At 51.0% G+C, this 26,767-nt stretch overlaps 12 protein-coding genes across 12 annotated transcripts; 4 read left to right on the top strand and 8 right to left on the bottom strand.

Annotated features, from left to right (window-relative positions):
- Positions 1 to 81: 81 nt before the first annotated feature.
- Positions 82 to 712, bottom strand: COCCADRAFT_52464 (uncharacterized protein; the record flags this gene model as incomplete). The annotated part of the gene is made up of 2 exons (XM_007716120.1): positions 82 to 148; positions 198 to 712. Coding segments are annotated over 2 exons (582 nt in total), but the record flags the coding sequence as incomplete, so codon positions are not given.
- Positions 713 to 880: 168 nt separating this feature from the next.
- COCCADRAFT_6709 (uncharacterized protein) lies at positions 881 to 1,255 on the bottom strand (the record flags this gene model as incomplete). The annotated part of the gene is made up of 1 exon (XM_007716097.1): positions 881 to 1,255. One exon carries the CDS (start codon positions 1,253 to 1,255, stop codon positions 881 to 883), a length of 375 nt encoding a protein of 124 aa, XP_007714287.1.
- Positions 1,256 to 2,391: 1,136 nt separating this feature from the next.
- COCCADRAFT_6708 (uncharacterized protein) lies at positions 2,392 to 3,291 on the bottom strand (the record flags this gene model as incomplete). Its single annotated transcript, XM_007716096.1, has 1 exon — positions 2,392 to 3,291. One exon carries the CDS (start codon positions 3,289 to 3,291, stop codon positions 2,392 to 2,394), a length of 900 nt encoding a protein of 299 aa, XP_007714286.1.
- Positions 3,292 to 5,430: 2,139 nt separating this feature from the next.
- Positions 5,431 to 7,881, bottom strand: COCCADRAFT_101371 (uncharacterized protein; the record flags this gene model as incomplete). Its single annotated transcript, XM_007716119.1, has 3 exons — positions 5,431 to 5,963; positions 6,017 to 6,364; positions 6,432 to 7,881. 3 exons carry the CDS (start codon positions 7,879 to 7,881, stop codon positions 5,431 to 5,433), a joined length of 2,331 nt encoding a protein of 776 aa, XP_007714309.1.
- Positions 7,882 to 8,669: 788 nt separating this feature from the next.
- Positions 8,670 to 9,805, top strand: COCCADRAFT_27878 (uncharacterized protein; the record flags this gene model as incomplete). Its single annotated transcript, XM_007716099.1, has 2 exons — positions 8,670 to 9,020; positions 9,080 to 9,805. The coding sequence occupies 2 exons, from the start codon at positions 8,670 to 8,672 to the stop codon at positions 9,803 to 9,805; spliced, it is 1,077 nt and encodes a 358-aa protein (XP_007714289.1).
- Positions 9,806 to 9,915: 110 nt separating this feature from the next.
- Positions 9,916 to 12,234, bottom strand: COCCADRAFT_101384 (uncharacterized protein; the record flags this gene model as incomplete). Its single annotated transcript, XM_007716118.1, has 3 exons — positions 9,916 to 11,717; positions 11,769 to 12,071; positions 12,135 to 12,234. 3 exons carry the CDS (start codon positions 12,232 to 12,234, stop codon positions 9,916 to 9,918), a joined length of 2,205 nt encoding a protein of 734 aa, XP_007714308.1.
- Positions 12,235 to 12,501: 267 nt separating this feature from the next.
- Positions 12,502 to 13,241, bottom strand: COCCADRAFT_6704 (uncharacterized protein; the record flags this gene model as incomplete). The annotated part of the gene is made up of 5 exons (XM_007716095.1): positions 12,502 to 12,643; positions 12,699 to 12,745; positions 12,792 to 13,082; positions 13,141 to 13,179; positions 13,230 to 13,241. The coding sequence occupies 5 exons, from the start codon at positions 13,239 to 13,241 to the stop codon at positions 12,502 to 12,504; spliced, it is 531 nt and encodes a 176-aa protein (XP_007714285.1).
- A 271-nt stretch (positions 13,242 to 13,512) lies between these two features.
- On the top strand, positions 13,513 to 14,354 carry COCCADRAFT_38497 (uncharacterized protein; the record flags this gene model as incomplete). The annotated part of the gene is made up of 3 exons (XM_007716117.1): positions 13,513 to 13,555; positions 13,614 to 13,815; positions 13,904 to 14,354. The coding sequence occupies 3 exons, from the start codon at positions 13,513 to 13,515 to the stop codon at positions 14,352 to 14,354; spliced, it is 696 nt and encodes a 231-aa protein (XP_007714307.1).
- A 137-nt stretch (positions 14,355 to 14,491) lies between these two features.
- COCCADRAFT_101355 (uncharacterized protein) lies at positions 14,492 to 15,605 on the bottom strand (the record flags this gene model as incomplete). Its single annotated transcript, XM_007716116.1, has 4 exons — positions 14,492 to 14,540; positions 14,595 to 14,856; positions 14,921 to 15,518; positions 15,573 to 15,605. The coding sequence occupies 4 exons, from the start codon at positions 15,603 to 15,605 to the stop codon at positions 14,492 to 14,494; spliced, it is 942 nt and encodes a 313-aa protein (XP_007714306.1).
- Positions 15,606 to 16,177: 572 nt separating this feature from the next.
- COCCADRAFT_38495 (uncharacterized protein) lies at positions 16,178 to 16,882 on the top strand (the record flags this gene model as incomplete). The annotated part of the gene is made up of 4 exons (XM_007716115.1): positions 16,178 to 16,282; positions 16,331 to 16,600; positions 16,650 to 16,720; positions 16,768 to 16,882. The coding sequence occupies 4 exons, from the start codon at positions 16,178 to 16,180 to the stop codon at positions 16,880 to 16,882; spliced, it is 561 nt and encodes a 186-aa protein (XP_007714305.1).
- A 1,729-nt stretch (positions 16,883 to 18,611) lies between these two features.
- On the top strand, positions 18,612 to 19,304 carry COCCADRAFT_38494 (uncharacterized protein; the record flags this gene model as incomplete). The annotated part of the gene is made up of 3 exons (XM_007716114.1): positions 18,612 to 18,765; positions 18,987 to 19,159; positions 19,197 to 19,304. The coding sequence occupies 3 exons, from the start codon at positions 18,612 to 18,614 to the stop codon at positions 19,302 to 19,304; spliced, it is 435 nt and encodes a 144-aa protein (XP_007714304.1).
- A 3,964-nt stretch (positions 19,305 to 23,268) lies between these two features.
- On the bottom strand, positions 23,269 to 25,474 carry COCCADRAFT_101408 (uncharacterized protein; the record flags this gene model as incomplete). Its single annotated transcript, XM_007716113.1, has 3 exons — positions 23,269 to 23,761; positions 23,844 to 25,174; positions 25,367 to 25,474. 3 exons carry the CDS (start codon positions 25,472 to 25,474, stop codon positions 23,269 to 23,271), a joined length of 1,932 nt encoding a protein of 643 aa, XP_007714303.1.
- Between the last annotated feature and the right edge of the window lie 1,293 nt (positions 25,475 to 26,767).

Here is a 26,767-nt window from a genome sequence, read left to right as displayed (position 1 = left end):
TGACTTACTTGAATTGGCTTGGCACCAAGTTAAGCAAGCAAGGCTTCCAAGTTACTTACTTGTTGCGAACTCTGCGTGCATGTGAGGGCAGGGACAGGTCTTCCATGGCTTTGCGCAAATGTAACAGAACTCCGTGCCGCATCGACATCTACCCCATTGTCAGTGATGATCAAATTCAGACTCTACTTCGTTCTTACCGCATATGGTAGCAGCCCACAGTTAGCTCGACCAATGTTCTGCAGTTAGGACATCGCTGCCACTCCTCTTTAGTGGCTACTTCTATCAGTGCCTGGACGGATGGATCTTTTGGGCAGACCCCATTGTGTCTTGGGTTTCGACAAATAGCGCAGGTTTCCTTTTGGCAAGTTTGGCACACTGCAATATCAGCGGTGATATTACAAGGCTTGATAAACTTGGCACAACTTCGGTTACTGCAGTATACAGGATTCGGCGTCGTCAGCTCCATCTGTTTGTCTTCGTATTCTGCCATTAGTGATGGTGGACACAGTTGCTTGCAACGAGGCATCGGTAAGAATTTGCCACAGCACCGAGGTGGAAACAGGGTAGTATCTGCCAGGCTAGTGTGAAACAAGTCACTCAAGCACGTCCTGCAGTAAGCATGAGCGGAGTCTTCTGTCGATCGCTTGCAGGAAAGCTCGAGTGCATCGAAGCGCGGATGCAATTCCATACAGGCAGAACATAAAATATGGGTTGCATGCTCGCCATCAGTTGCTGCCTTCCCCTTGCCTTTTCCCTTGAACTCGGAAGGGCCAGGTTCGCTGTATAGATCATGGTTAAACGCGGCAGCTGATTCAATATCGTGTTTTATGTGCTTATAAATGTCCATTATCGTCAATGTCTCCATGCGTAGGTCCACACCTTATGTTAGGTTTAGGTCCTGGTCTTCATCATTGGCCTTCGGTGGTTGCACCATGTCGCCTCTCTTCGACAATGGGACGTGCTCGTTAGCTATACCACGAATTCTACACGCGAGGTCGTGGTCCTCTTCCGCTTGCCTCTCTTCCCGAAGAAGTTCATCAATCATAGCTTGATTGTCTTGATCTTCTTTGAGGAGATCCATAGCAAAGGCCTGGTCTTGCAAGAGTAACAAGCTGCGTTCCAGTTCATCCTGCAATATATTCCAGGCAATACAATCAACCCCTTCGTTCGGGTCTTGCAGAACTGACTGGATGTCGGCAAGCTGCAATTGGATTGCCAGTAGTGCCGTCCTTGGATCAATGCCTACCAGTCCCATGATTGTTTGGGAGGTTTTACACTATAGTAAGTGACGACTGATGAGGGGTGCTGGCCTCACTTTGTGAGTGTATTCTTGTGGGGCTTCTGTGGTTTGTTTCGGTAAAAGCCCGTCAAGCTTCGATAACCACTCACTCCAGGTGAGATTAAATATGTGCCCACTGAAGGACCATGCAAAAGCACAGAATATGGACAAGGCTGTTGTAATGCAAGGAAGACTCAAATAACAAAAAGACTTGATGCACAAGCTTGACGCAATTTTTGATTGTTTTGTGTGGGAGCTTCGCAAGTGAGGCGGAGTAATATGTTGTTGTGAAAGTGCTTGAGCACGTGACTAAGCAGATAGACTGCATGACGACAAAGCCTCACGGGCCACTTGAACTCTTCAAGTCACTGCGATTGAGCAAATTAAGCGCAAACGGGCACTCATTTGGGGTAGGGGGGAGGGGGGAGGTCTCGCAGTCAAGCTACATGAGTGTATTATTGCGCCCTATTAGTTACACATCCTGTGCTTTCATTGAGCCAGAAACGAACACCTAGATGTACTAAGTAGTTGATTGTACTCAGACGCCCATGCTCTGCTGCCAGAGACCAGTGTTAATTCGTCTGTGATTGTAAACTAAATTAGTGGCAAGGCCGACCCGCCTCAACTAACCTCTCTATAATAGAATTTCCCAACCAATCATCCATGACTCCCAAACATTCCCATGTCACCAATTCCATTGTATATGTGTATGTATATTGATATTTTTTATTATTCGAGAGGCCAAGCGAAAGGCTCTCTCCATGTGCTCGAAATTTGATATATAATCAAGTGGGTATCCGTGTTCTCAAATAAAATACAAAAAAAGAAATGTATCCCTTCTCCGCCTCTATGTCCCAGAGAAGAATAGATTGAAGAAGGATTTCCCGTTCTGTGAGGGGAGCACAAGTTTTTTCCCCAGAGAAAACAAATATGCTCCTGTATGTTTCTCCACACATTGCCCCTCAACGAGTGGAGTAATTCAATGTCGAGAGCGCCGGAGGGTATGCAAACGATGATACCAAACCAGGTAAAGGAAGACGACTTTTTTCCTCCCTCAAGGACAAAAAGAAAAAGGGGAGAGGAAGGGGAGGAGAGCAGGCACTCAACTCAACTCAACTATCCTCGCTCCCCCTCCGCCATCCGCCCACCCGCCCAAACTTGACCTTCCCACCCAACCGCTCCACCTCCTCAACTGCCAAATCGCGCTGACGCTCCAGCTCTTTAATGTAATCAATAGCAACAGCAAGCACCATACTCTTACTGGGCTTGACGCCTCCCGACTCAGACGAGGCATCGCTCTGGGGCAAAAGCGGCACGGCCTTACGCAACCGCTCGAGCTCCGCGTTGAGCTTCTCACGGTACTTGCGCTCGACCTCGGTATGCGGCATGCACTGGGTTCGGGCGTGCTTGGCGGGGCTGGTGCTGCTACCGATGGCTGAGGGTTCCGAGGCCGGGCGGTGGATGCGAGGGCGGCCGCGCTTGCGGGGGAGGGGTTTTGAGATGGGATCCTGGGGTGAAGGGGTGGGATTGGTGGCTACTACGGGGGACAGAGAGGCGGGGCTGCCGTGGTTGCTCGGGGTGGGCAGGGGCGAGGGGACCGAGGGGGGAAAGGCTGACGACGCAGTGTATTCGGGCGATATGTAGCCGTGCTGGAAGTCGCCCGAGGTGCTGAGAGGCGTGGGCACGCCCGTTTGCCACATGGGAGCGAATTGGGGACTGGTGGGTAGGCCGTGGGTGGCGGATGGACAGACTATAGCCGAGGGGGGGCTCATGAAGCCATCGGGTAATGGGGCATTCCAGTTGAGAGAGTTGGTGGGATCCACCGGTTCGCTGGGCCGAGTGAAGCAGGGGCCGCTGTTGCTGTCTAGGCTGGTGTACTCGGATAATGAGGGATACGAGTCTCCGTAGCAGGGAGATCCGAGGTCGTCTGGAGATGGAAATGTCTCACTCTCTGGAGGAGAATACGTCGGATCTGGGCCTGCGGTGAACGCAGGGAGATTGTGCACAACCATTGCCAAAAAGAGAGAGTGTGAGAGAGAGAGGCAGCGAGGAGGGATTGAGCAAAAGTAAAGTAGTAGTTCAGGAAAAGGTACCTTCTCATATACCTTATTTGCAAGCCGACCCGTTTTTGCAAAGGCAGTAAAAGAGGAATTCACAAAAAAGCAAAAAGCTGAACATTCTTAACTCGTTTAATACTAGAATATTCCCCCGCAACAACCCGGTCTTGTCAGGCCCTGTCTTGCGAGGGCACATGCCAATACCTTGGGATCGAGAAATAGAGCCACAATCGCAAAACCAATGCAACTTGCATCGTACCAGTGTCAGGGGCCACGCACACACCGGCGTTTCCCATGCCTTTAACTCGAAAGACCAATGCATCACAACGACGTCAGCGCGGCTATCTGGTCTGCCTGTCTCGAATCTTCCCGACTAGGCGAGCACATTGTTGGATGTTCGGTGCAAAGGATGATGGAGGGAGGTGAGACTGTAACAACAACAAACTTGGACTTCTTTGTCCCTGCCGGCTTTTGCTTTTGGTAGGTATTTTGCATGCTTACAAAACACTCAGAGGATGCAGAAATCATGCGAGTGTTTACATGTCTGCAACATCCAATCTTTTTGCCGAACTGCAAAAGGGTACTTTTCTTTTTTACCATTGCGCAACCGGGTAACATCACGATCTGATCTGCAGCAGGGCTTGGGGGACGTGGGGTGGCCCATATTTTGTGCGCAAAAACCCCTTTCGCCGTTGACGATGTGAGGGGGAAGGCATTTGTCGATGTTGAAAGGGTGCTGATTGTTGAAACGTCGATGACAGGCGGCATGCTAAAGTCGAACGAGGGCGGCTCGGCTTTACTTTATGGGATTCCTGGCCTATCCAATCAGCAGCCTTCCTCGAGTCCCCACCGCATAGGTCCCCACTTTTGGTGTGACCGACAGGATCGGGTACGATTGCCGGTTTCTTCACATTGCAACGACACCAGAATATGGCCGATATCTGCTTCTAGCAATTTCCATGCTCATCCTGCCGGCTTCGCCCAATCTCACCTGTGACAGCTGTCCGCCATCTTCCGCGCCTGGGAACAGCCTTGTGCTCGCCTCGCTCTGGGGCCATGTTGCTATTTGATTGACGGCAGAAGCTCCTTCGGCCCTTCTCTTCCCTCGTCTTGAGGGGGCACAGCAGTCGACATAAGCCAAGCCATGCCTACGTACGGCTACTATACTGCTAGCTCCAGGCAATAACGTCCGATTTTCTCTCGTATACTGTACTAGGCAACAAGCAGTGCTGCCGGTATCCCCAAGGCACAGGCGCTTAGTACTATATCGCCGTCGTGCACACCAATATTGGACGGTTGTTGGCTTTGGGTCTAGGCCGTGGCCGTAGATTGAACTATAGACTCGACTGTGGACCTGTGGATCTCGAGGGCATACGCGCACATGGCCGTCGGGACTGACGGCACAGGCTTTTATACTTGTGCCAAGACTCCGCATCACGTTATATCGCAACACCCCGAGTCTGCTTCGACGAGCCTATGGCAGTGTGTGCCTGAGTGTCGGCAAGAAAATCAAACTTCTCGTGAATCTAGGCACAGCGTACACCAACACCCGTCACACTGCGCAAGGACACATCAAACCCTCTCCTGCAGCATCTGACACGAAACTTTGTCTAGACACTGCTTTAAGCTTTGTCCCGGGCTATGCTCGAGTCGTGTTGGAGATGCATGGCCGACGTGGCACTAACATGTCCAAGAACCAATTGCGCAAAAGCACTCGATAACTACGTTAGCTGCGAGACCCATGTTAACATGTGCAGCCGTTTCTGTATCCCTCCTAAAAGGTGCAAGAAACACAGGTGCCGAACGTTTACCATGGTCATTCAGTTGCCCGTCTTGTGCGAGTGAATTTTCATATTCCATAATGCCTGACATATCCGTGTGTCAATTTGATAGAGATAACCCGTCCCATCCGTAAAACGCCAAGTTGCCAGCCCACCCCCTCCCCTTACCAATACAGTCCAACTCCTCTCTCTTCCCAGTTGTACAACACACAAACGCATCCAGGCGCACAATCTTCTTCCTTGTATCCAGAGGGCATTTATACAAAAATGAAAGGAACGAAAGGCGTGTCCAGCACCTTCAAGTCAAGTAAACTCAAAGTCTAACATTGGCACCAATCTTACCCCCCTTGAACCAAACATTTTCTCTCCACTCGCCAATCCGTACACCTACATAGGCAAATGCACTAAGCTTGAGCTGCCCGCCAAGCGCCTTTTTGATGGCATCATAACCCAGGCTACCAAACGACCAGTCGACGGGCAGATGCGGAGATTCGGACAGACCCGGGGGTACGGCAAAAGGTAGGTCGTATAGAATCTTGCCAGCCACATGGCCATCGTGGTAAGCTGTTGCGTTCATGTTGGTGAGGTACAAGGTCGTGGAGCGGAATGGTGAGGCCAGAGTGAAAACTGCAGTGCTGCTGATCAGGTGCATTGTGGTGCTGCGGATGAAGTGCGATTTGCCATCGTCATCTGGGTCTTCATCCTCATCGCCATCAGACGGCTTCTTGGGAGTAGACAAGTGCGGCATGGGACGTTCGATGGGAAAGCGTGACAGGAGACGGCCAATGTAGGGTGCGGCTGGCACAGACTGTTCGTGTGCTTGGACGGTTATGGATGTGTTGAAGCCTGTTTTCATATTAGCATGCTACGTGTCCCATGGTATGTTCGTCCGGTCCTACCTGAGATGTACTGAGAGAGTAGCTCTGCGCCAATCTCTTTCCCTTTGTGGCCACCATACTCATAGGGATCCCAATGAAGAGATACGAGATGGTTGGTGTTGTTGCCGGGAACCACCTCCATGTCCTTTACCGTTGCACTGCCAATGTGTGAACCATTAGCCAGGACGTTGACGTTGAAGTATGGGATTGTAGCCGAGTAGTTGGTAGGGTTAGTAAAATTGACCATGGCTGTGATAGTAAGAGAAGTTGGCGAAGTGTCGACGATTGCCATGTTGCCAACTTTGACATTGAGCGCACTCTCTTTGCCATCACCATGACCGGGCTCACTGTCGTTGCCATGACGGATTGCTGAACACAAAATGTTAGCTTGCTGGAGGATAAACAGTCAAACGTGGATTACGAACTGGCTACGAACGTTTGACTGGTACGACTCCCTGCGCTGGGATGCCTCGCACGGCAAGTTTACCCATGGGTGTGTCCACACTAACACTGACAGCTGCCTTCAGATCCATCAAGACTGACTTGCCGCCAAAGAGAAGAGCCTGCACAACCTCGCTAAACAGATCGTCGTCTACAATTTTAATAGGTGCGTCTTTGATGACCGACCGGACTAGAAGAGAAGGACCTTCGGAACCATGGCCCTCGACACGCGTCGAGTTTGCCTTTTGCCATTTTTCAAGGTTCAGCTTTCCAAGTATCTTCTTGTGGTAGTAAATGTCGGCGTCGGCCTTGACTTGAGTCACATTGATGGGGAAGTTCATCTCATTGGGTAAGCCAATGTCGACGTTGACGATGCCGGAAATCTTGGGCGCAGCCTCGGGTGTGTCTGGCTCGGCAAACGGGTTGGGCAGACTGAAATGCATGTCTGCTAGAGAAAAGTTTTTGATGAGGTTGCCCATGGATTTGCCCACGAATGGTATAGGCACAATGATGTCTTTCAGAAGATCACGAGCCCAATCGGGTGCGGTTGGGTCTGGGAATTTGCAGCAGTTGATGTAGATGGTCGAATCCTCGCCCTTCATGTAGTCGCCCAGGAAAGTGTCGAGCGGTGATTTGGCGGTGTTGGGACATACTTCAGTGACGAGATTGGAGATTTTCTCGACATTGCCGTTAACATCGACCTTGACATCTGAGTTTGGCTTGACGTGGAGCTGGCCAGTCTGGGCAGTTCCGACCATGAGAAATGTGTCAGCCGAGCAACCCTGGATACCCACATCAACAGCCACGGATGGGAGCGTAATGTCAACAGGGAAGTCGTTTTCGACAACTATGGTTGCGTCTGCAGCGAGACCTTTCTGGTCATGCTTGGCCTCGCCGAGGTTGAGCTTTGTGATGTTGTAATGTGGAAGGGCGGGTATATCGCCACCCTGGAAGACTACAGATTGCTCAATAAGCTGCTTGCCAATGTGAATCAAACCTGACTTGAGCGGAACCAGTGCCTTTGCCTTGAGCCGTATCTGCCCCAGCCGGCCATCGATCCAGTCTTCGGCAATGTTGCGAATACCGTCAAGAGATCCTGGCTGCACAGTGGCATCGAAAACTACATGTGTGGTGTGTCCGTTCCTGATATCCACCTTGACGCCTGGGATACTGGCAGTGCCGACCAGAATGTTGCCATACTCGGGGAGGTAGACTTCAGCGTCAAAGGGGCCTGTCTCAGCCTCGTGGGCGACCCATGTGCCGAAGCGACCGAGGTTGCGCACGCTCTGCTTCTTGACCTTTGACGCGTCCATGGTGAAGTCTCCTTGGATGCGGATCTTTGCGCCATGGCTGGTTAAGCCGTCCATAGAGAGCTTGGTAGGCTTGAAGGTGGCAGCCTGCATCGAGTACTCTTCGATGCTCTCTTTGGCAAGAAAACCGAGCATGATGAAGATGACGAGCAGACAGAGGGTGATGAGGGCCAGTATGCTCGGCCATCGCTTCTTCCACATCGAGCCTTTAGTGTTGCCGCCCCTATCGGAGCCGCATAGCGACTGGCGCAGTGAGCGCGTCGCCGGCGTGGCCTCGTCGCAGTTATCGTCATGGTCATCGTGGTCATCGTCTACATCTTGCTGGGACAGCAGGGGTGTCTCTTCGGTGGTCCTGCTCGACTGCTGCGAGCGGACTGATCGTGCTGATCGTGCTGATCGTGACGAACGGGCAGACCTGTGCGAGGCGGGTCGCGAGCTGGGGGTGCGAGTGTTGGCATCGGTGGTAATGGTGTTGTCGTTGTTATCGTTATTGTTGGAGGAGTTGGAGCCCCACGCCTCGTCGGGGTTCTCCATCTTCAGCCGTAGGGGAGTCCAGGCGAGAGCCATGTTGGGCAGAGGAGTGGACGGGGAGAGAGAGATGTCAAGTCCACGTCCAAGTCCAAGGGCCGGGACGAGATGGTGTTCATGGTCTCGTCATCATCTACTCAGCCACACGCGCCCACATCCACACACAGCGCAGCAGGGTGGCGGGCCGACGTGTGCCTGTCTGCCGCGCCCGCTAGCCCCCTTCTGACCCCAGCATTCCTGATCATCCCCACTGTCATGCGTCAGAATGTTAGCGTCTTCAAACACTATGTCGCTCCTCTGGTGTAATGTGCCTTCTGTGACTCTTACGCTGCAATTGCGCACTTTAAAATCTCTGGACCGCCTGTTCTGACTTCCTGCACTGCAATTGACACATCATGCCCGCTTTCCGCCCTTCCACCGCGGCTCTGCGAAGCTTGCGCCGCTGCTACTCGTCGGCCTCGCCAGCAACACCTCCCACATCGCCCTTTGCGCCGCGACATCTTCTCTCCATAGCTGACCTTACACCTGCTGAGCTCACTACGCTTGTCCAGAATGCACAGCGCCACAAGACTACCATCAAGCAGACAGGAGAGGTCCCCCACTCCATGCGCGGGGCACTGGCTGGGCGCACCGTTGCCATGACCTTCAGCAAGCGGAGCACACGCACCAGGATATCAACAGAAGGCGCCATTGCAGCATTTGGTGGCTCACCCATGTTCCTTGGAAAAGACGACATACAGCTGGGTGTATGGCCTGCCTACGAAACCCGCTACTCCCCCATGTCCGCTAACGTCAATATGACTAGGTCAACGAATCTCTCTACGACACCTCTCTCGTCCTCTCCAGCATGACTGCCGCCATTGTCGCCCGTGTGGGCCCCCACTCCGACGTTGCAGACCTCGCAAAGCATTCGAGTGTGCCTGTCATCAACGCGCTCTCCGACCTCTACCATCCCCTCCAAATTATCGCCGACATGCTCACAGTTTCCGAGATATACCCCTCGACATCTGCAACTTCGCTCGGCCTCGAGGGCCTCAAGATTGCATGGATAGGCGACGCAAACAACGTACTGTTCGATCTAGCCATTGGCGCTACAAAGCTAGGCATCGACATGGCCGTCGCAACACCACCGGGCTACGAGATCCCCCAGTCTATGCGCGAAGTCATCTCTCACGCAGCGCAAACTTCTCCTCGTGCAGGAAAGCTCCTCGAAACAAACACACCCGAGGAAGCCATCAAGAATGCAGACATCCTAGTGACAGATACTTGGGTATCCATGGGCCAGGAAGAAGAAACCGCAAAGCGTCTCAAGGCATTCGAGGGCTTCCAAATCACCTCGGACCTAGCCAAACGCGGCGGCGCAAAGGACAACTGGAGCTTCATGCACTGCCTGCCTCGTCACCCAGAGGAGGTTGCCGACGAGGTCTTTTACGGACCGAGGAGCGTTGTGTTCAAGGAAGCAGAGAACAGGCTGTGGAGTGCCATTAGTGCGCTCGAGGCGTTTGTGGTCAACAAGGGCGAGATCCAGTGACTAGATCCCTGGTTCGAATGACTGGAACATGTAGTATGATTTTACGAATCGAAAAAGAAAGTTGTACCTTTATCTTAGAAACATTTAGCAAGCAAGACCCATCTAATCCTCTATGCGTCTTTCTTCTTGTTCTTGTCTTCTACGCCCTCATCCATCTTCTCCTTAACCTTCTCTCCCAATCCCTCTACTCCCTTCCCCCAAGCCCCAGCCTTCTTCCCCCATCTCACCATCCCCCATGCATGTGTCCAGCTAAACTTTGGCGGCGCATCAGGATGCACCCGGAACGGACTAGCCCCGTGCTTAAACATATCCTCCATTTCCCTCTGCCTGTCTCTCTCGCGCTCTTCTGCAGACAGGACCTTGGTATTCGGCGGCAACGTACTCGACGTCGGTGCAGCAGGATAGGCAGCAGACGACGAGACGCGGTGTTCCCAATGCCGATTCTCCAGCGGAAGAGGGCGCCACCAATCTATCGTATCGACGTTCGCAGCACGATCCCACCATTTCCCTGAGCACATTTCGTAAATCCTGCTTTCAGCTCGTTTAACCGCGAATTTCTCATCTTCACCCGTTAGTCCCCCGATATTGGCAAAGTCAGGAGATCCAGGACCCAAGCGGCGCTCATCCGTGTACGAAGAATCGGGTCTGCGCATGCGGTTTGGAGGGTCATCTTCAAGTGCGTCGTCCGATAGCATGTTATGACTAGAGCCAGCGTAAGACGAAATGTTTGGGCGAAAAGGGGAGTTGAGATCTTGGTAGATTTCAGAGTAGGTTTCGGGGTGTACGGCGTCGGTATCGAGCGTTTCTCCGTCTGTTGCTGAAGAAAAAGGTGGGCGTGCGGGAAAGAATATCTCATCTGGGGCAGCGGCGGCGGTAATCATTAGTCGACAGCGGGCTTCGTACATGGCGTCAAGTAGGGTGATGAGGCGTCTAGCTTCACTTTTCATGAGTAGACCCATGATGGGTACGTCGGTGATGATGAAGGTGTGGTATGTAGAGGCGAGCGTAATGTAGTCGGCGGGACCGAGCACGGCACCGCATAGCTCGGCAAAGGTGAAGAAGGCTACACCGTTGTACTGGGCGGGGACGTGGAGAGCGCGGTTGTATATAGTCAATGTGGCAGGAGCCCAGGGAATCGGGTATTCGTGGCGTGTTGCCTGTTCAACCAGGGAGTTGAAAGCTTCACCGAATTCAATCATGGTTTCTGCAGTTTGGGGCTGGATGAGATAGTTCTTTGGTAGGGCGGATGCAGTCTCGGTGGATTTAGAATCCTCTGCTGTACTCGTTGCGCCAGTAGCAGTCAAAGTCGTGGCCGAATCAATAGCATCCAGAGTCTCAGACACGGAAACTTGTACGCTGTCCCTCCGTTCAGGAGTTTCCTTTGCGTCTTCCAATTCCAGCTTTCGATAATCCTTCTTCCCTTCCATTTCCCAGACCTCACACCTCGCTCTTAGTACTTCCAGGAATGCCGAAAACTCGCCCAGCTGCCCCGCTCCGTCATCTCTCCTTATGTACGAACTCTTGGTCATGCCCCAGCCTAGTCGACTAAGACGGTGCACTGGTCGTGAGAACTCCATTCCTGCAGCCTTAGCAAGCTCCTCTGGCATGCGGTTGCTCGTTGCGATGAGAACACCGCCGAGCTGGAAGAAAGACGTCATGAGGTTAGACAAAATCTTGCTCGCGGCACGGTCTGGAAGTTGAAATTCATCTAGGAAGAGAATCGGCGACTTCTCGATCAGATCACGTGCAACGAGAAGCAATGAATACTCGTCATTGGGTGCTCCTGGGCCGGCTACTAATGACCTAGATATTCGAAGTTGCTCAAGTCGGGAAATGGTATCGAGCATGAAAGTATTGAAGTGCCAACGCCGCTTCTTGCGATTGGGCAGACATTCTTGAAACAAGTCGATAACTGAAGAAGAGGTGAGCCTTCATGTCTACAAAATGCTTTCTCAAGCCTTACGCATTGATTTGCCAGTTCCAACTTCACCGTGCAGCATAAGGCCTTTGGGGCTCTGTAACTGCATGGCCTCATCATGGCTAGTTAGAACACGAGTCAAGGCTACTGAATCTCTTTTCTCTTTCTCGGCAAGTAGCGATGTCCATACGCCCCTTCTGCCAAAGCGATTGGCATGCGTATCTGTTGGGGCTGCTGCAGCATTTTGATCTGAACCAACTGCCCGGGAAAGTTGCTGCAGTCGTTTCGAATACTCTACAGTCGGTTCATAGTCGATCAGTCGATCATAGAGTTTCTGTAAGTGCAAGGCTGATGGCCACAGTTAGTACATGTACAATGTCCTTGGCGGGTCCAGAATAGTAGACGTCATACCGAGGCGATGCTGAGCGGGATCAGGTCGGATCTTCTGCGTAGCGATGAGACTGCGATATAGCACCAATGGGTTGGTGATCGCAACACCGGTGGACGACATTGGTAGTCATTGGTTTGAGGAAGTAGAACTTGTGTCGCATCGTCCTGAAGACGACATCAAATGGCCGAGGTGATCTGCTCTCACATTGGACTATACTGCAATCGGCGCTAGCGCTTTTGGGAAGTGCCGATACATGAACTGGTCGCAACATCGGACAAGGGACATGGAAAAGATCAGTCCACAAACAAAGGAATAGGATCAAGGTGGTTTGATTCTAAACGCCTGTAAATTAAATGTGGTGTCATGGTAACCCCAAGTAGAAATTGCTTAAATACTCATAACACCGGGAGACCATGCATCAGCAATCCGTTTGACTTCTTGAATAAACTTTCGGCTTGTAATCTGAGTTGAGCCAATCCTTTGCTCAGAATTGGCAGTGATTGGAGAATGTTCATCAGGGTCGTAGAACCTAGGTGTTGTTGTTAGCAGTCACAACCCATCAGCCGCCCCGCATCTTCACTTACGGATTCCTGAGCAGCTTTATGTACGCCGTCTGCAATGCTCTGAATGCCTAGATAAGGTCAGAAGATTGTTGAACTGTAGAACATTGGGCTTACAGGTTTCATGTCTGCATCTCGCAGCCCAACAGCAGCAGCAGACTTGTTATCGAGGGGATTGGCTGGTTTTCCCTCCATATCCACGACAATAATAAATTTGATACCAGTGTTGGTGAGCCAGCCATACATAGCTAGTCTCTCATCGACTGCTTGCAAAAGGCCAAAATCCTGGTCTGCTGTCTTATGCGGCAGACGAGCCTCGAAGATGTCCAAACATGATGAAAGAAGGAACTGAAACTCTAGTGGCGCACGCTCTTCTGCTGGAAAGAGGGAGATGTGCAGTGGGTTGTTCTTTACCGATATTCAGTATAGGAACAGGTCAGGAGTGGGTAAATGATGAGGTACTCACGTGCTTGCCGACAACGCCAATGCAAGCAATGGACGGGACCTAGACACAGTCAACACATACTCTGAGCCCTAACCGCATCAACCACCTACCCGACCTGACATTTTTATGCGATATCAAAAGACTACGGCAGTCTTCAAGCACCCTGGGCGTGGATGCGGAGTAGTCTGGCCGAAGTAGTCCGAAAGGGTGTTGGCGAAGGAGTGATCGTTGGCCGGCCTATCAGACGGCGACAAAACCGACGACTAATCGATTTCCGCCAAGCATTTTGATGCACCTACCTCATCGATCAACTTCGCGACTCCCTCAACCGCCACCCCACATCTCGCCTCTCCACTCCTTCGCCCACGCCTTTCCTTGCTGTCCGTCGCAAACATGCTTTCGACGACAAGGTCTGCTGCCTCAATGGCTCTGCGAGGTTTGTCGCCGCACGCCCGAAAAAGCTCCCGGTCCCGCCAAACTGACTCCATGGACAGTCAAACCCGCGACGGCCTTGATGCCATTCCGCGCCGGAAGCGTAGCCTTTTTATCTTCGAGCTCGTCTAACAATGCAACGACTATGAAGTCGCCTGCCACCATTCCCGGCAACCCTGGAACACCGCCACCAATGAAGTCAGCGCGGGTTGAGGTGCCCTTGCCAAGTCAGGAGGGAAAGAAGGGTGCTATGCAATATGCATTGTATGTGGTTTCTCTCTGAATTGCTCTTGAATATCGAAATGGGCGCCAAGAAGCACAGTAAAGAGCATGAATTGACTTGCGTCAACAGGACAACACTTGACCAAGTTGCCAACTGGGCCCGTCAGAGCTCGCTCTGGCCCATGACTTTCGGTCTCGCATGCTGCGCCGTCGAGATGATGCACTTGTCTACTCCACGATACGACCAGGATCGTCTCGGTATCATTTTCCGTGCCTCCCCGCGACAGTCCGACGTCATGATTGTAGCCGGAACCCTCACAAACAAGATGGCACCAGCACTGCGACAGGTCTATGACCAGATGCCTGACCCCCGATGGGTCATTTCCATGGGCAGTTGCGCAAACGGAGGAGGATACTACCACTACAGCTACTCAGTCACAAGAGGATGCGACCGTGTTGTACCTGTGGATATCTACGTACCCGGCTGCCCGCCCACCGCTGAGGCACTCATGTACGGTGTCTTCCAGCTGCAGAAGAAGATGAGGCATACCAAGATCACCAGGATGTGGTACAGGAAGTAAAGGGTGGCTGGTTCGGCGTGGTCTATTTTGCAGTCTTTGTACATGCGAGCTTGGGGCATACATCCATTCTGTATAAATCGATATTCCATATGCATTGCGTACACCGAATCGACCCCATCTATGGCGGCATTTTGGTATTACACCGCCTCCCCCAACCCAAACATCTTGACTGAGTTCTTCCAAGCACTACACTATCATTAGTTACTACTCCTGGGCACAAGGGACACAACAAGTACTTACGCATCACAAACCTTCTCCACACTGATTTCCTTAATCTTTGCAATGGCATACGCGACATGTGGAATTGTAGCTGGCTCATTTCGCCCCTTTACCATCATACCTTTAGCCCACTTCTCCTTTTTGACAGCCTTTGGTAAAGGCGGAGCATCTGTGAGGAACTTGGCTGATGCGTGACTGGGCCGCATCTCGCACCATGGCCCGTCTGTTTCAATCTGTAGGCGCTCGAGCGGTATCTGTTTCACGACTGCAATATTCTCATCCGCTGAGAAGAAACGTTAGTCAGTATTTGTAGAAATATCAAAACAGTAGATGAAAGAGGCACATACTCTTCATGCTGCAGCCATTAACGCCAATATCAAAGCCTAGATCCACGAGGCGCTGCATCTCTTCTGCAGTCCCAGTAAAGCTGTGTACGAGACCTCTCTTGGGTAGCTGATCAAGCTTCGCAGTCAATAACCTCTCAAAATCCTCACTTGCAGCACGCGAGTGTAGGAAGAGTGGTAGCTGCACTTCCACCGCAATCTCCAGTTGCGCCTCAAAGTACTTGAGCTGTGGCTCCTTTGCCGTCAGAAAAAGTCGGTCGTAATCGAGGCCTATCTCTCCAAAAGCAACTGCGTGACCTGCTTCCTTGGCTTCAATGGCTAGAGTTTTGAGCGCAGAGAGAAGCTCTGATGCACCGCCGGGATGCTTGTCAAAATGGTTTGCCGAGCAAGGATGTACGCCTACAGTAGCATAGCAGAGGCCTGGATGAGCTTTTGCTATCTCGATAGCGTGCTTTGATTCTTCGAGATCAGATCCTGTTACCATAAACTTCTTGCAACCAGCGTCGACCGCTCTCTGAATAACATCTTCAAAATCATTTTCGTGACGTTGGGTGCCGTGGTATTCACCCCTGAAGATGGGATCGGTGAAGTTGATACCGATCTAGATTTTGTGGTCAGAAGTTTAGCGGGGTAGAGGCGTGAAATATGGACCAACATCAATGTACTTTAATTGCGTCGAAGCAGCCATGTTGCTATGTTGCCGATAAGATTTTAGAGAGAGAGAATGATTGTCTAATGAGAGTGTTAACTTAGAAAACTAGATATTGAAGCGTGTTAAGATGACGCACTTGCAAAGTTGTTCGAGGGCTTTATGGTGCTCGGGACTAGACGTATCTGTTTCGGTTGAATTGTATCTTTAAACAATTTTCGTAGACCATATATCCGTACAGTCATCGAAAACATGGGTCAAAAAAAACCCCGTTGGAGAGGAGAATGAGGAATGGTCACAGTTGCCTGTAGCATCTGAGACTAATACATTTTAAGCCTAGTTCGAACCTTTGCATCTCCCAATCTTGCTCAGCCACTTCATCACCACCGAGCATCTCTACGTACATGCAATAACCATAGCAGGGCATTACACTTAGGTATGAGTGAACTTGATATCTTCATAACACTCGAATAGCGGAAGAAATCTAGCCTGAGTCGGTATCGCAGGCATCGATATCCGCCTCATACACCCCAAGGGGTTTACCTGTGCACCGTGTACTTCCGGTACCCTGAATAACGTACAAGGCGAACATTTCTAAACTGAACAATACAATGGAGAATGTGTGGCATCTCCGCCGCGTCGCGGACAATGCCGCCAAAGCTTGTTGGATATGCTACAAACCATCCACGAGTGTCTTGATTACGCCTTCCAATAAGGTGTGTTATGACTCTGAAACTGAAATATAAGTGCTCATATTAATTCAGGACTTTTTCTACATCTGCGCTGGACACTTGACTGATCGAGGGTTCTGCCAGCCAGAGGCTGAGGAGGTAAAGAGGGTTGCCGATCAGAAAAAGCAAGAGGAGTTGGACCGCGAGATCGAAGCAGTCAAGAAAGAGTATGAACAGAAGCAGCAACTCAAACGTGAAAAGAGAAAAGAAAAGGACAAAGAAAAGGACAAGGAGAAAGAGAAGGAAGAAAAGGCTAAGGAAGATGATGAAGACAAGCAGGACGAGAAAGCCAAAGACGACAAGGCCAGTATGATCATGGAATCTAAATTCCCTGTACTAACTGCCAATACAGATCAAAGAGCTTTCAAAGACAAAGGAGAAGACTCAAACCGAGCTTGGTCCTCGTATATTCCAACTCAACAAGTGCGCATGTCTCGGGACACTTTCCCCATTATACTGACGTTACACAGAAGCTTCTACCAAATGAGGTTGGATAAACTCCGAAATGCAGAAATCGCCAAAAGAAATCGCGAACGGCTGAACGACCCCAAGAACTTCCCATCGGTACCCAGTGGTAACCCTTAGTCGCGTGTCATGGTCAGCCACATTGCGGTCAACAGCAATACATCAGCTATCAACGGACTTTGGGAGGGCTGACTGCTGTCAGTCGTCGATCCTTTGCATACAATGCAGTCAGCAATTAGTGGCTGTACAGAATGCCATGCTTACTGGAATTCACACGTGTCGTGCATATTGAAATGTTTTGTTTTACCGTTCATCTGGATTGTGGGTGTTTGAATGTCTGCTGACGGAATAGTTCGCGGCCATTCCGGAGTCATAGAGCTCCATGTCCACCAAGAATGATATCGCTCTTTGCATTTATTTCGCAGCGGATCCATCGATCCAATTTCACAGAAATACTCTCGTAAAACTTGAAATTCAGGCGCCATGTTATGTGGGCAAACATCATGTGTATGGCTCTTCGATCCCGTGGTTGTTGACCATGTGGCTGATAGTAACTGCTCCCTTATACAAGGTGCTTCGTCACGCGCTAGAGTAGCAGATGGATCTGGAAACATACCGTTCTCAAGAAACTCTGCATTGATGAAGGTTAAATTGCGATTCGCTGATTTCACTTTTAATCATTGCCAAAGTCCCATGCGCTTGACGCGGTAGCCATGCGTTTGCCCTTATCGGACTGCACCAATCACACAACATCGCATCTTGTTATACACATGCAAGTCCCCACTCTTCGCAAGTCCTGACGCGAGCTGCACGATCATGTACTACTCCAGTTGGTGTTATTGTGTAATTCGGCCATTGAAGCTATTCGTAGGGCCAAGATGATATTGCATACCAGCTATGTACGAACGAATAGTTACCCACTATCCAGCCCACTTGCATCCCGGCGTACATTGATACTAGAATTGCCGAGTCACAGGATATATATCCGCTCCTAGGATCGTCCATTTCCATGCGATCGGTAGTTGATGCGTCTCTTGGCAGTTCCCAGCCCGGGAGACTTCTCTAATAGACGCATAGTATTAGGCATGATGCAGTAGCTGCAAAGACACGTAAGTACACATTCTCAGATGAAACAACGTTTGGATACTACCCATGCTCCATGGTAACATTTGGTTACGGTAGCTTCCACGGGCGCAAGGTGCTATCCTTGGGCGCCATCCACTGATACTATTCTCATGACACAAAGTATTAGGGAAGCAAGGCCGCTCATCAACCAAAATCATGATCGACCAGTCAGCCCTGCGTATGCGTCGCCTTGCATGTCATTCCAAGCCATGTTTCAGCTGTCTACCGTTTTGTCGAAGATTGACGCTGATGCAGTAACACAGCCCTTCTCCGCATCCAGAATTGTACTACCACATCTTGAACGCGCATACTTGAGCTGATGACGGTCAGCCCGCTGCGCGGTGTGATTAAAACTATGACATGAAAAAGCTTGTCTGCCACGACGAACGCAAGGCAAACATGATGAGCTTCTGGTAGAACGCCTGGCGGGTCAGCATCGTCCCGCGCGGGCTTACTATTACATAGTAAGACACCACATCGTTCGATACATTATACACAGTGTGCAGATTCTTACCGTTCCATTTCCGCACATCCAAACAAGTAGTTGATAAATTGTGCATATGATGCTGGCCCAACCAGCCCTATCGGAGGAAAAGATAGTTGGGCCTTGCCACCTTCCCAAAAAAGCATGGACCTACGTACCATAAACACATGGCAAGACACCAGGAAATGCATATCTGTGGCACCTAGCCCTACCATAGGGCAAATGTAACAAAACGCGCAGATGGATCCCTTGTCGGAGTGGCCGGCTCTCCACTCTTTTTCGACCCGCTTATCAGGCGTCCAAGGAACGCTGCAACTTTTTGCGTATACCGTATCTGCCGTCAGCCAGAACGCGGTGAGCCTGATTTTGGGGACGAACAAGACACGACAGGAATGTCACTGATATTTTGTTCCCTGTTTGTAAATGCACTATGAGGCGCCGTCCCAATTGGGCTGGCTCTATTATCCGACTTTCGAGTCATGATTGTATTCAACGAGGCTGTCTTACCATCCTCGCTTGTGCCATGTTGCTGCACGTATAGATTGACGCAACTGAAGATACGGGAACCTCGTCCTTCCAAGTTCAGGATCCATGGATGTGGAGACTTATGATAAGTATTGTTGCGGTTGGCGTGGGGTGGAAATGAAGAAGAAAATGTACTTGCGTTGTCAGACGGGCATTTCGCGACTCGAGAACACTGGGCCCGCGCATATGCGAACACATGGGACGGCACGTTGCCCACAACACTGAACTACTATGAGCACGTGGTAACCAGGATAAATCAATGTGTAAGTTTGCTCCTTCAGCTGGTACATCTTGATCCAGATCTGGTCAGGTGATGTTGAGCCATTATGGCGCAAGTACAGGGCAAGGAGTACGCTTTCGCAATGCGTCGGGCTTATTCGAGCGATACAGGGTCGTGAGACTCTGTGAATCGTTTGGGATAAATCAGCCCCTCGAGAGCTGATTTTAAGATGCGGAAAAGATCCATGGATGACTTGGCGCGTAAGCACCGTTTCTTATGTACATACGTAGAGCATATCCTGGAATAATTTAGTGCGCGGAAAGAAGTTTGCCCGATCTGTCAAAATCTCATCTCTCACCTGCAATGCCCGATGCGCCCTCCAGCTGAAACTAAAAAGATAGAAATAAAAGGCTCATGCAGGGCTCCAATTATGATCCCCTATCAAATTGGTTTTAGATTTTTGTGCTTGGAAATCAGGAAAACGTAGTTATCCTGGAATCAACCATGGTCACTACACAACTACCGGTAAACTTTGTTCAGCCACAATAACAGGCATGACTCGTCTTGCTATTCTCTCACCTCAGAACAGAGTGTATACTAAAGGGGAAAGGCGTGACCCGAAGACGGCACACCACGCGATTGGTCCGACTAAGCATGCCCAGACAACAATGTTAGAGTTTGAAACCTTGAAATATGCTATGTACACAAACACATGTAGACATGATTCATCAATAGTACGGAAGTTACTTTAACTTCCGAACTAAACCTACGAACCAGAGCCAGCAACCTAACAAAAAAGAGCGGTATTAAGTCGAATTTTGATTTTTCTTGCTGAGCGCCCAGTAAATCAGAACCAAGATAAATGAACTTTGTAACCCGTCTTACATACACACGCGAGATAACCCCCCCCCTTCCCCCTCCCAATGCCAATATTTGCCTCTTCACACAAAACACAGGTTGCATGGCATCCAGGAAGATGTGTAAACCTTGACTCAGCCAAAAAACGACCCGACGATGCCTAACCCCCAGCAGAGCAACACGTTGCGATGCGAAATCATGCGCACGCCCACATCCGCCGCCGCCGGTACTATTCCTTAGTATGCCTCTTAACGTACAGCTTCACAGGAAACCCTAACCTGCACCACACCAAGGCGTCCTACCACACACACGTACGGCTCGGCAAGTTCCCACGTCGGTGATTACCTCATCTCTAGTGCTCACCGTTCTCTCCTTCTCTCTTTCTCCCCCCTCCCCACAGTCTTCCCGCATTACGCCCTGGCGCGAGAGGGCGCACGGGAAGGGAGAAGATCGGTAAGAAGGCAGTAGAACAAATTAGCTAGTGAGAAAAAAGGGTCCGGTTTGCTCGGCGGAAAGACAGGAAATGTGCCGGTCGGGGGAGTATGGGGGAGTGCCATAGGTAAGTACAGGGTAAGCACTATGAGGGTGGGGTTTGGACAGGGTTAGGGGTGGGTGGTCCCAGGCGAGTGAGTACTTTAAAAGGGTCGGATCACGTGGACATGGGAGGCTGGGGTCAGGTCCGATGCAGGATGCGTTGTTTGGTGTAGCGCTATCTTGTCCCTTTGTTGATCTCAAGCAGTCTCGACTTGGCTGGCGTAGCACAGGAGGGGTAGCGGAAAGGGCTGGGAAGCACGACAGTGGCAGATCGTCACGGCACTTGTCTTCTAGTCTATTAGAGACACGCCGCGTAGATGGCGTTGATGCTTGTAGTTGCGTGTAATTTGCGCTCTTCGCGTGTGAGCCATGATCAAGTATCGCAAGATGGGTGTAATCTGCCGAAGACACGTACTCACTTGAACAGAAGTGCGCAATGCTATAATGATCTACTCAGCCCAATATGACAAATGGGTCCCTGTTTTCCTCGCAAAACACACTAGAAGAAGATAGGTACTTACGATACCAAGCACTTACCCCATCCATAAATAATACCCCCGAAAATACCAGCCCTATAGTAACCGCCCTGCATGGTTTCCACTATACCTCGGAAGCACCAAAAAGGAAATAAAAACTCCAAATACGAAATACCACCATCAAGCTCCACAACCGTGTCCTCTTTCTGTTTGAGTTAGTGAAGTAAGAATAAAAAAGAAGGGCCAGAAAAACAGAAAGGGCCTGAGCTTAATAAACTAAAATAAACTGAAAAGCCCGCAACCTAAATACCTAACTACCCTATACGCAACTTGACCAAAAAAAATCTAGGTTTGAAACCCACACGGAGCGCGGTCCCCAGACTAACTCCAAACGAAAAAAAAACACACTACTACTCAAATATCACACTGTTTAGTGTACGTTACCCTTGTTAGTACTCTAACACACACACACAAAATGCACTAAAGTCGGCGATGAAATCACCCCAAGGAAACCCCAAGTATTGGAAATGTACATACATACATACATGTACCATAAACTTTGTTATAAAACACAAGTATAGTATGCATGGCCATATTGCCCCCCTCACTAGCCTTACCTAGCGCTTGCGCTTGCGCATGCCCAAAAAAAAAGACGAAGCAACTAGGTACGACAATACTTTACTACTTTACTTTACTTTACTTTACTTGAGTACGTATGTGGTCATTGCGTTATTTTCCTAGCCCGGATCTTTACCTTGAAGGGGGTTGGTTTAGAATAGTGCAAAGAGTGGAGTACGGAGAGAGAGAGACAGAGAGGAGATGCGCGCCATTGACGCAGACGCATTCTTGCCCCCCCCCCTCCATTTGGAGTTTAAACTAGTAGATGGGGTAGTAACAAAAAAAACTGGGTGTGTGAAACCGCTTACATCCGAAGACAACCGGATAGCTGCTTTCAGTAGCTTGGGTTCACGGGGAGTTTTTTTTTCCTTTCTTTCTTTTGGAGAGACAGGGGCCGGGGGGAGAACTGGGGGAACCGGAGGGACCGGGGATGCTGGTAAAACATATGTGTGTAGTGTAGTGTATACGTGTGTGTTTCTTCTGGGAAGAACCTCGTTCAAGAAAATATATATGATGCGTGTATTGTTGAAACTAATGTTTTCGGGACTTTTGCTGACGGGTTGGGGATTATATGCAGGGCTTGGTTGCTCACGGGGTGGTGGATGCTGACGACGGGATACGAGGGGGGGGGGGAACCCTGAGAACAGTCGTACTACGGGGAACACCGTTTGTTTTTTCTTTTCACCAAGGAACATCAGTCCCCCCTCCCTCCCGGTTGATTGCTGATGCAAAAGTCGAGGTGGCGACTGATATGCGTACGCATCACTTTGACTAGTAAGCATCTAGTACTTGGGAAAAAAATGACACTACCAAGAGTTTACTACTGAGGCTGACGCTCACTTGTGCGTCTGCTAGGCCCTGAGGCTGAACGTCAAAATAAATGAGCTGAGAAATGAAGGCAAAAAAGGGGAATGCACGTTGCCACTATCACGCTACACAGCCCTAAGATGTGCATCAAGATTTGACATTGCTTTCCATGACGTTGTTGTTCTAGTTGAGCCTCGTATCCCATACTGCCCGCCCACCTTAATGCTGGGGTATTCCAAGCCAAGAAATCAGCCGAGAACGGCGAAACTGAAAATACAAAGTAGGCAATTATCAATATGATATTCGGCCACGCCGTACTACTAATGAGAGAGCAAAAACTTTTTTCCCCTTGATATGACTTTAACAGTTGTTGTTGTATTCGTAAAATGGTTTTTGTATAATAGGTCAACAAGGAATGTAGTCGCAAAAAAAAGAAAAGAGCTGCCTATGAAGATGATCCTGGACATGTCTGTCCTATCAACGCCGCCGCTGAAACAAAAACACCCATAGAAATGCATCGAATGTGTCGTTGAACCAGCATCAGAAGATTGCCTGATACCGATACGTATAACCAAATGCCATCATCAGTGTCGTTATGCCGAAGCGCCCTGGCCTGGCCGGGAATGAATGGTAAATGCAAGACAATTTGCGACTGTAAAGACTTTTTGCTAGATTAAGACCATGCCTGGGAATGCTGATATGTAAGCCAAAAGCAATGGTTTGGAGAGAATGCTACTGTCGAATGGAACTGAATAATGTCGTCATAGACTGCGCTTCGTTTGAATAAATTCCGGTCAGATCAGCCTGGAGATGGTGTGCCGCACGTGTCTCCTAGGTGTTTGGTAAAACTTTTGGTGAATCAAGATTCGTCATGTGCTTCGCTGATGACGCCGGGCTTGGTTGTAAGGCTCGAAGGGCCGGATATCGAGGCAATCGAGCCGACGCGCTCTTGAGGCGGCGGCTCGTCTCTCATGCAGGCGTTTTCCAACATGTTAGTCCACTTTCCACTGGTCCCTGCATGGCTGTGCTTCAGGTGCTGTCGGAAATGGTCTGCACGGAAGAACTTCTTGGCTTGATTGCATTCGCCGAACTTGTGCACGTGGTTCAAGTGCTCTGCTCGAGCCTCCCAATCCGCAGGGTTAGGGAATTCTTCACCGCAATACCCACAGACGTCTGCGGCAGCCGGGCGAGTAGCCGAGGGGTGGAAAGCTGCATGAACGCCGGCAAGTGTTGCGCATGACCACGAGTGTCGCCGTAGGTGGAGAGAGTTTTGGTGGCGCTCAGCTTCGTTCTTGTTCTTGAAACGATTAGGACAATACTGGCAGATATACTGCTTCTCCAGCTCGTGCAATCTGTTGCAGGGGTCAGCGCATGGTCATCCGGGCATGGGTAGGGCAAATAGCGGTGGGTAAGACGCCGACCCATGTCACTTACCGGAGCTCCTCTTCACTGTCGAATTTTTTAGGTTTCTTGGGGCAACACTCGCAAATGTAAGCACCTGGCAGGCGGTTTGCGATTGAATTCTGTCGCGATTGTAGCATGCTTTCTGTTGACATTTTTCGGATTTGTGGATGCTCGGTCTCCGAAAAGCCTCGCTGATGCGGAGGTCGTGACAGGGACCCGCGGGGGCTGGGATCCAACGACCTGTTAGCTGCATAAGGCGACACGGGGCCCAGTTCCGTCTCCCCTAACGGTGACAACGCATTGGGTGACAAGCGCTGATCTCCGCCGTAGCTTGTTATACTACTTGGGGCTGTGGAGAAGCCAAACGAAGACGCAATCGAGCCGCTACGTTGACTTGCAGATCCGGTTGAAGACAAGGAACTTGGGTTTGAATGGAACCGCGATGCATTGCAGTTCCGGTTGACGAGCATTTGCGCTGAACGACGGTGATATAGATCGTTGTGGCCGCTTGTTGTCGGACGATCGTCGCGCGCAGCTTCAGAGGGAGGCGACGAGGCGCGCCGTTTCAGGCCGCCCTTTGGGCCCAGTTGGTACTCTTCTGACTCGGCAGGGCTGCGCTCATTGATGTTCAAGTCGCGCATGCCGTTTTCCTCCATGCTGAACTCGGGATCTGAAAACATGCTGTGATCATAGCTACCACGGTGTGTGGAAGAGGTGTCGTCCAATGGTCCTGGAGTCGAGATGCTGCCGTAGCGTGCCCTGGACGGCTCTGTTGGGTCGAATATGGGGCTACGAAAGCCCGTGTAGCCTGGCGAGAGGGCAGGTACAGTCAACGGCTTCAATTGACCATTGGGTTTGTGTATCGAAGTGTGCGGGTCATTGACGGCATCTTGGGTGTTACCAGAGGATAGTGGAGGTGCAGTGGTTCTTGTGGGTGTACTTGGGCCACCAATCTTGGAGAGCAATTGCTTATCATAGGCCTGCGATGAGTTTTGTAGGGCCTTTTGCCCCAACTGTCTTTCACTTGTGAAGCGGTGGCTTGCAAGCGATGGGCGAGAGTTGGCGTTGCGTTCTTCATCGCTGTGACCGCTGTGTTCGGAGCTCATGTCTTCGAGTGACCTGGAGATGGAAGGTTCTCGGTTGCGAGAAAGAATGTAGTTGCCCGCGGGCTCCCGTGGGTAGTTGCTTGGGGCTCCACCGTATAAGCTCGAGCCAGCTTTAACTGTCGCGAGCCGATTTCCGCCAAAACCTGTGTCCCTTGGACTATTTGTGTTACCCCATTGCCAACCAGGGTCTTGGCCAGTCCTAAGGTCTTCGATGTGACGTGGTGGAGGCAAGGGTGGCGGGACTTGATCGCGAGCCTGTGAAATTTGCGTCGCAGTCAGTCAATTGTTAAAATAAATGGGATGGTGAATGGCAAGGGACCTGAAGTGGATTGCAGTGTGTTCGGATGCTATTTCAAGCATGCGAATTGGGCAATACCATTCCAGGCCCACACACACAAAAAGAAGAAGAAGAAAAAAGGTATCAAGCAGGAACACGAGCTTACGTACTCTCGGTATAGCCATTGCTACAGCCGGGCTTCCTATCGAGGCTCGGGTATGGTGTGGTAGCGGATAGCGGTGGGAATCATATACGCGAATGCTCGGCGTCGAGGACATGGTTTGTGGTGGTGCCGATAATTGTCGGCAGGCCGCCACTAAGGGGGTAGTAGCTGAAGCGTACCTTGCCGCACACGAGCACCGCAAAAGTGGCGAGTCGCGACGAGCAAGACGCGTGAAAGACAGTGGCTACTGGATAGTGTATGTGGGCACGGACCTAGACGCAGAAGAGTTAGCCTGCAACCACAGACGGCATGACCGAAACCGGCAGGGAAGAGTGCAGTGAGGTGGGTAAGGGAGCGGCTGAAGGGTATTGCAAGAGTGACAGTGAGTGTGTGGCTTACCTGGGTATGGGAGTTACGTGTCGTTGGGGGAATTCCGAGGGCGAGGCTGATAAGTAGTCGAGGGAGCGGGGGCGGTTTCTTCGTACCCGTTGACTAGCGATTGAGGCTGCTCGTAGGGCTGAGACCCTCGTTGGTGTAGGGTCGAGCTGAAGAAACAATTCTGGCCCGCACCGCCACAATATTTGCTTCTTGTCGATGCAGACTATTGGTCATGGGATGTTGGCAGCGGCGGCGGCAGACAGACAGATGGTCAAATTGCTGTGGTGAATGCAATGCTCATGGTACACTGCAGCAGAGCAGCCCAAGCAAGGCCTATGGGTAAGGGCCCTGTTTTTTTAGCGTGGACCGGAGGCGAGTGGAGTTGAAGGGATGAGAGGCTTTGGGTGCAAGGCGTTTAGCACATTAGGGACGAGACAGTTTTTTTCCTCTGGGGTGGAGAGAGGGAGAGGGAGAGGGAGCGACACGACTGGACACGACAATAGCAGCACGCAGCACAAGCAGCAGACGGATGAGAAAAGAGAACCTCCACCGGGGACTGGGTTAGACATTAAGCACGACGCTGGGCAGGCTCACGGACAATGATTGGTTATTGCGTGTTGCTCCTGGCACGGAGCAACAGAGTGGAGACTCTGCCGGGCAGGGGTCAGGGCATGCAGGCCTTAGTCGTAGGCGTGGTTTCTGGCTTTTCCAGAAGCGTGAAGCGTGAAGCTCACGCCGGCCCTCTTGCGTGCATAGGGCTTGCCCAGTAGTCGCAACGCTGCGTGGCCCTGGACACTGGCACTGGCACTGGCGTGAGTAGTGTAGACGCACACGCAGGTGCAGGGCGTGGATTTGCGGGCAGAGGGCTGCCGGCGACGGCAGAGGTTTCCCGGCGGCGGCGGCGGCGTGGGGGAGGTGAGTGAGAGTAAGTGTGTGCGTGCATGCGTGCGTGCGTGCGTGCAAAGGAGGGGAGGAGAGGCAGACAGACAGGCAGGCAGGCAGGCAGTGGGCGGCGAGCGGGTAGTGTGGG

Source organism: Bipolaris zeicola, assembly GCF_000523435.1.
Source record: "Bipolaris zeicola 26-R-13 unplaced genomic scaffold scaffold_127, whole genome shotgun sequence".
NCBI classification, from domain to species: domain Eukaryota; kingdom Fungi; phylum Ascomycota; class Dothideomycetes; order Pleosporales; family Pleosporaceae; genus Bipolaris; species Bipolaris zeicola.
This window is presented reverse-complemented; position numbering and strand designations above follow the sequence as displayed.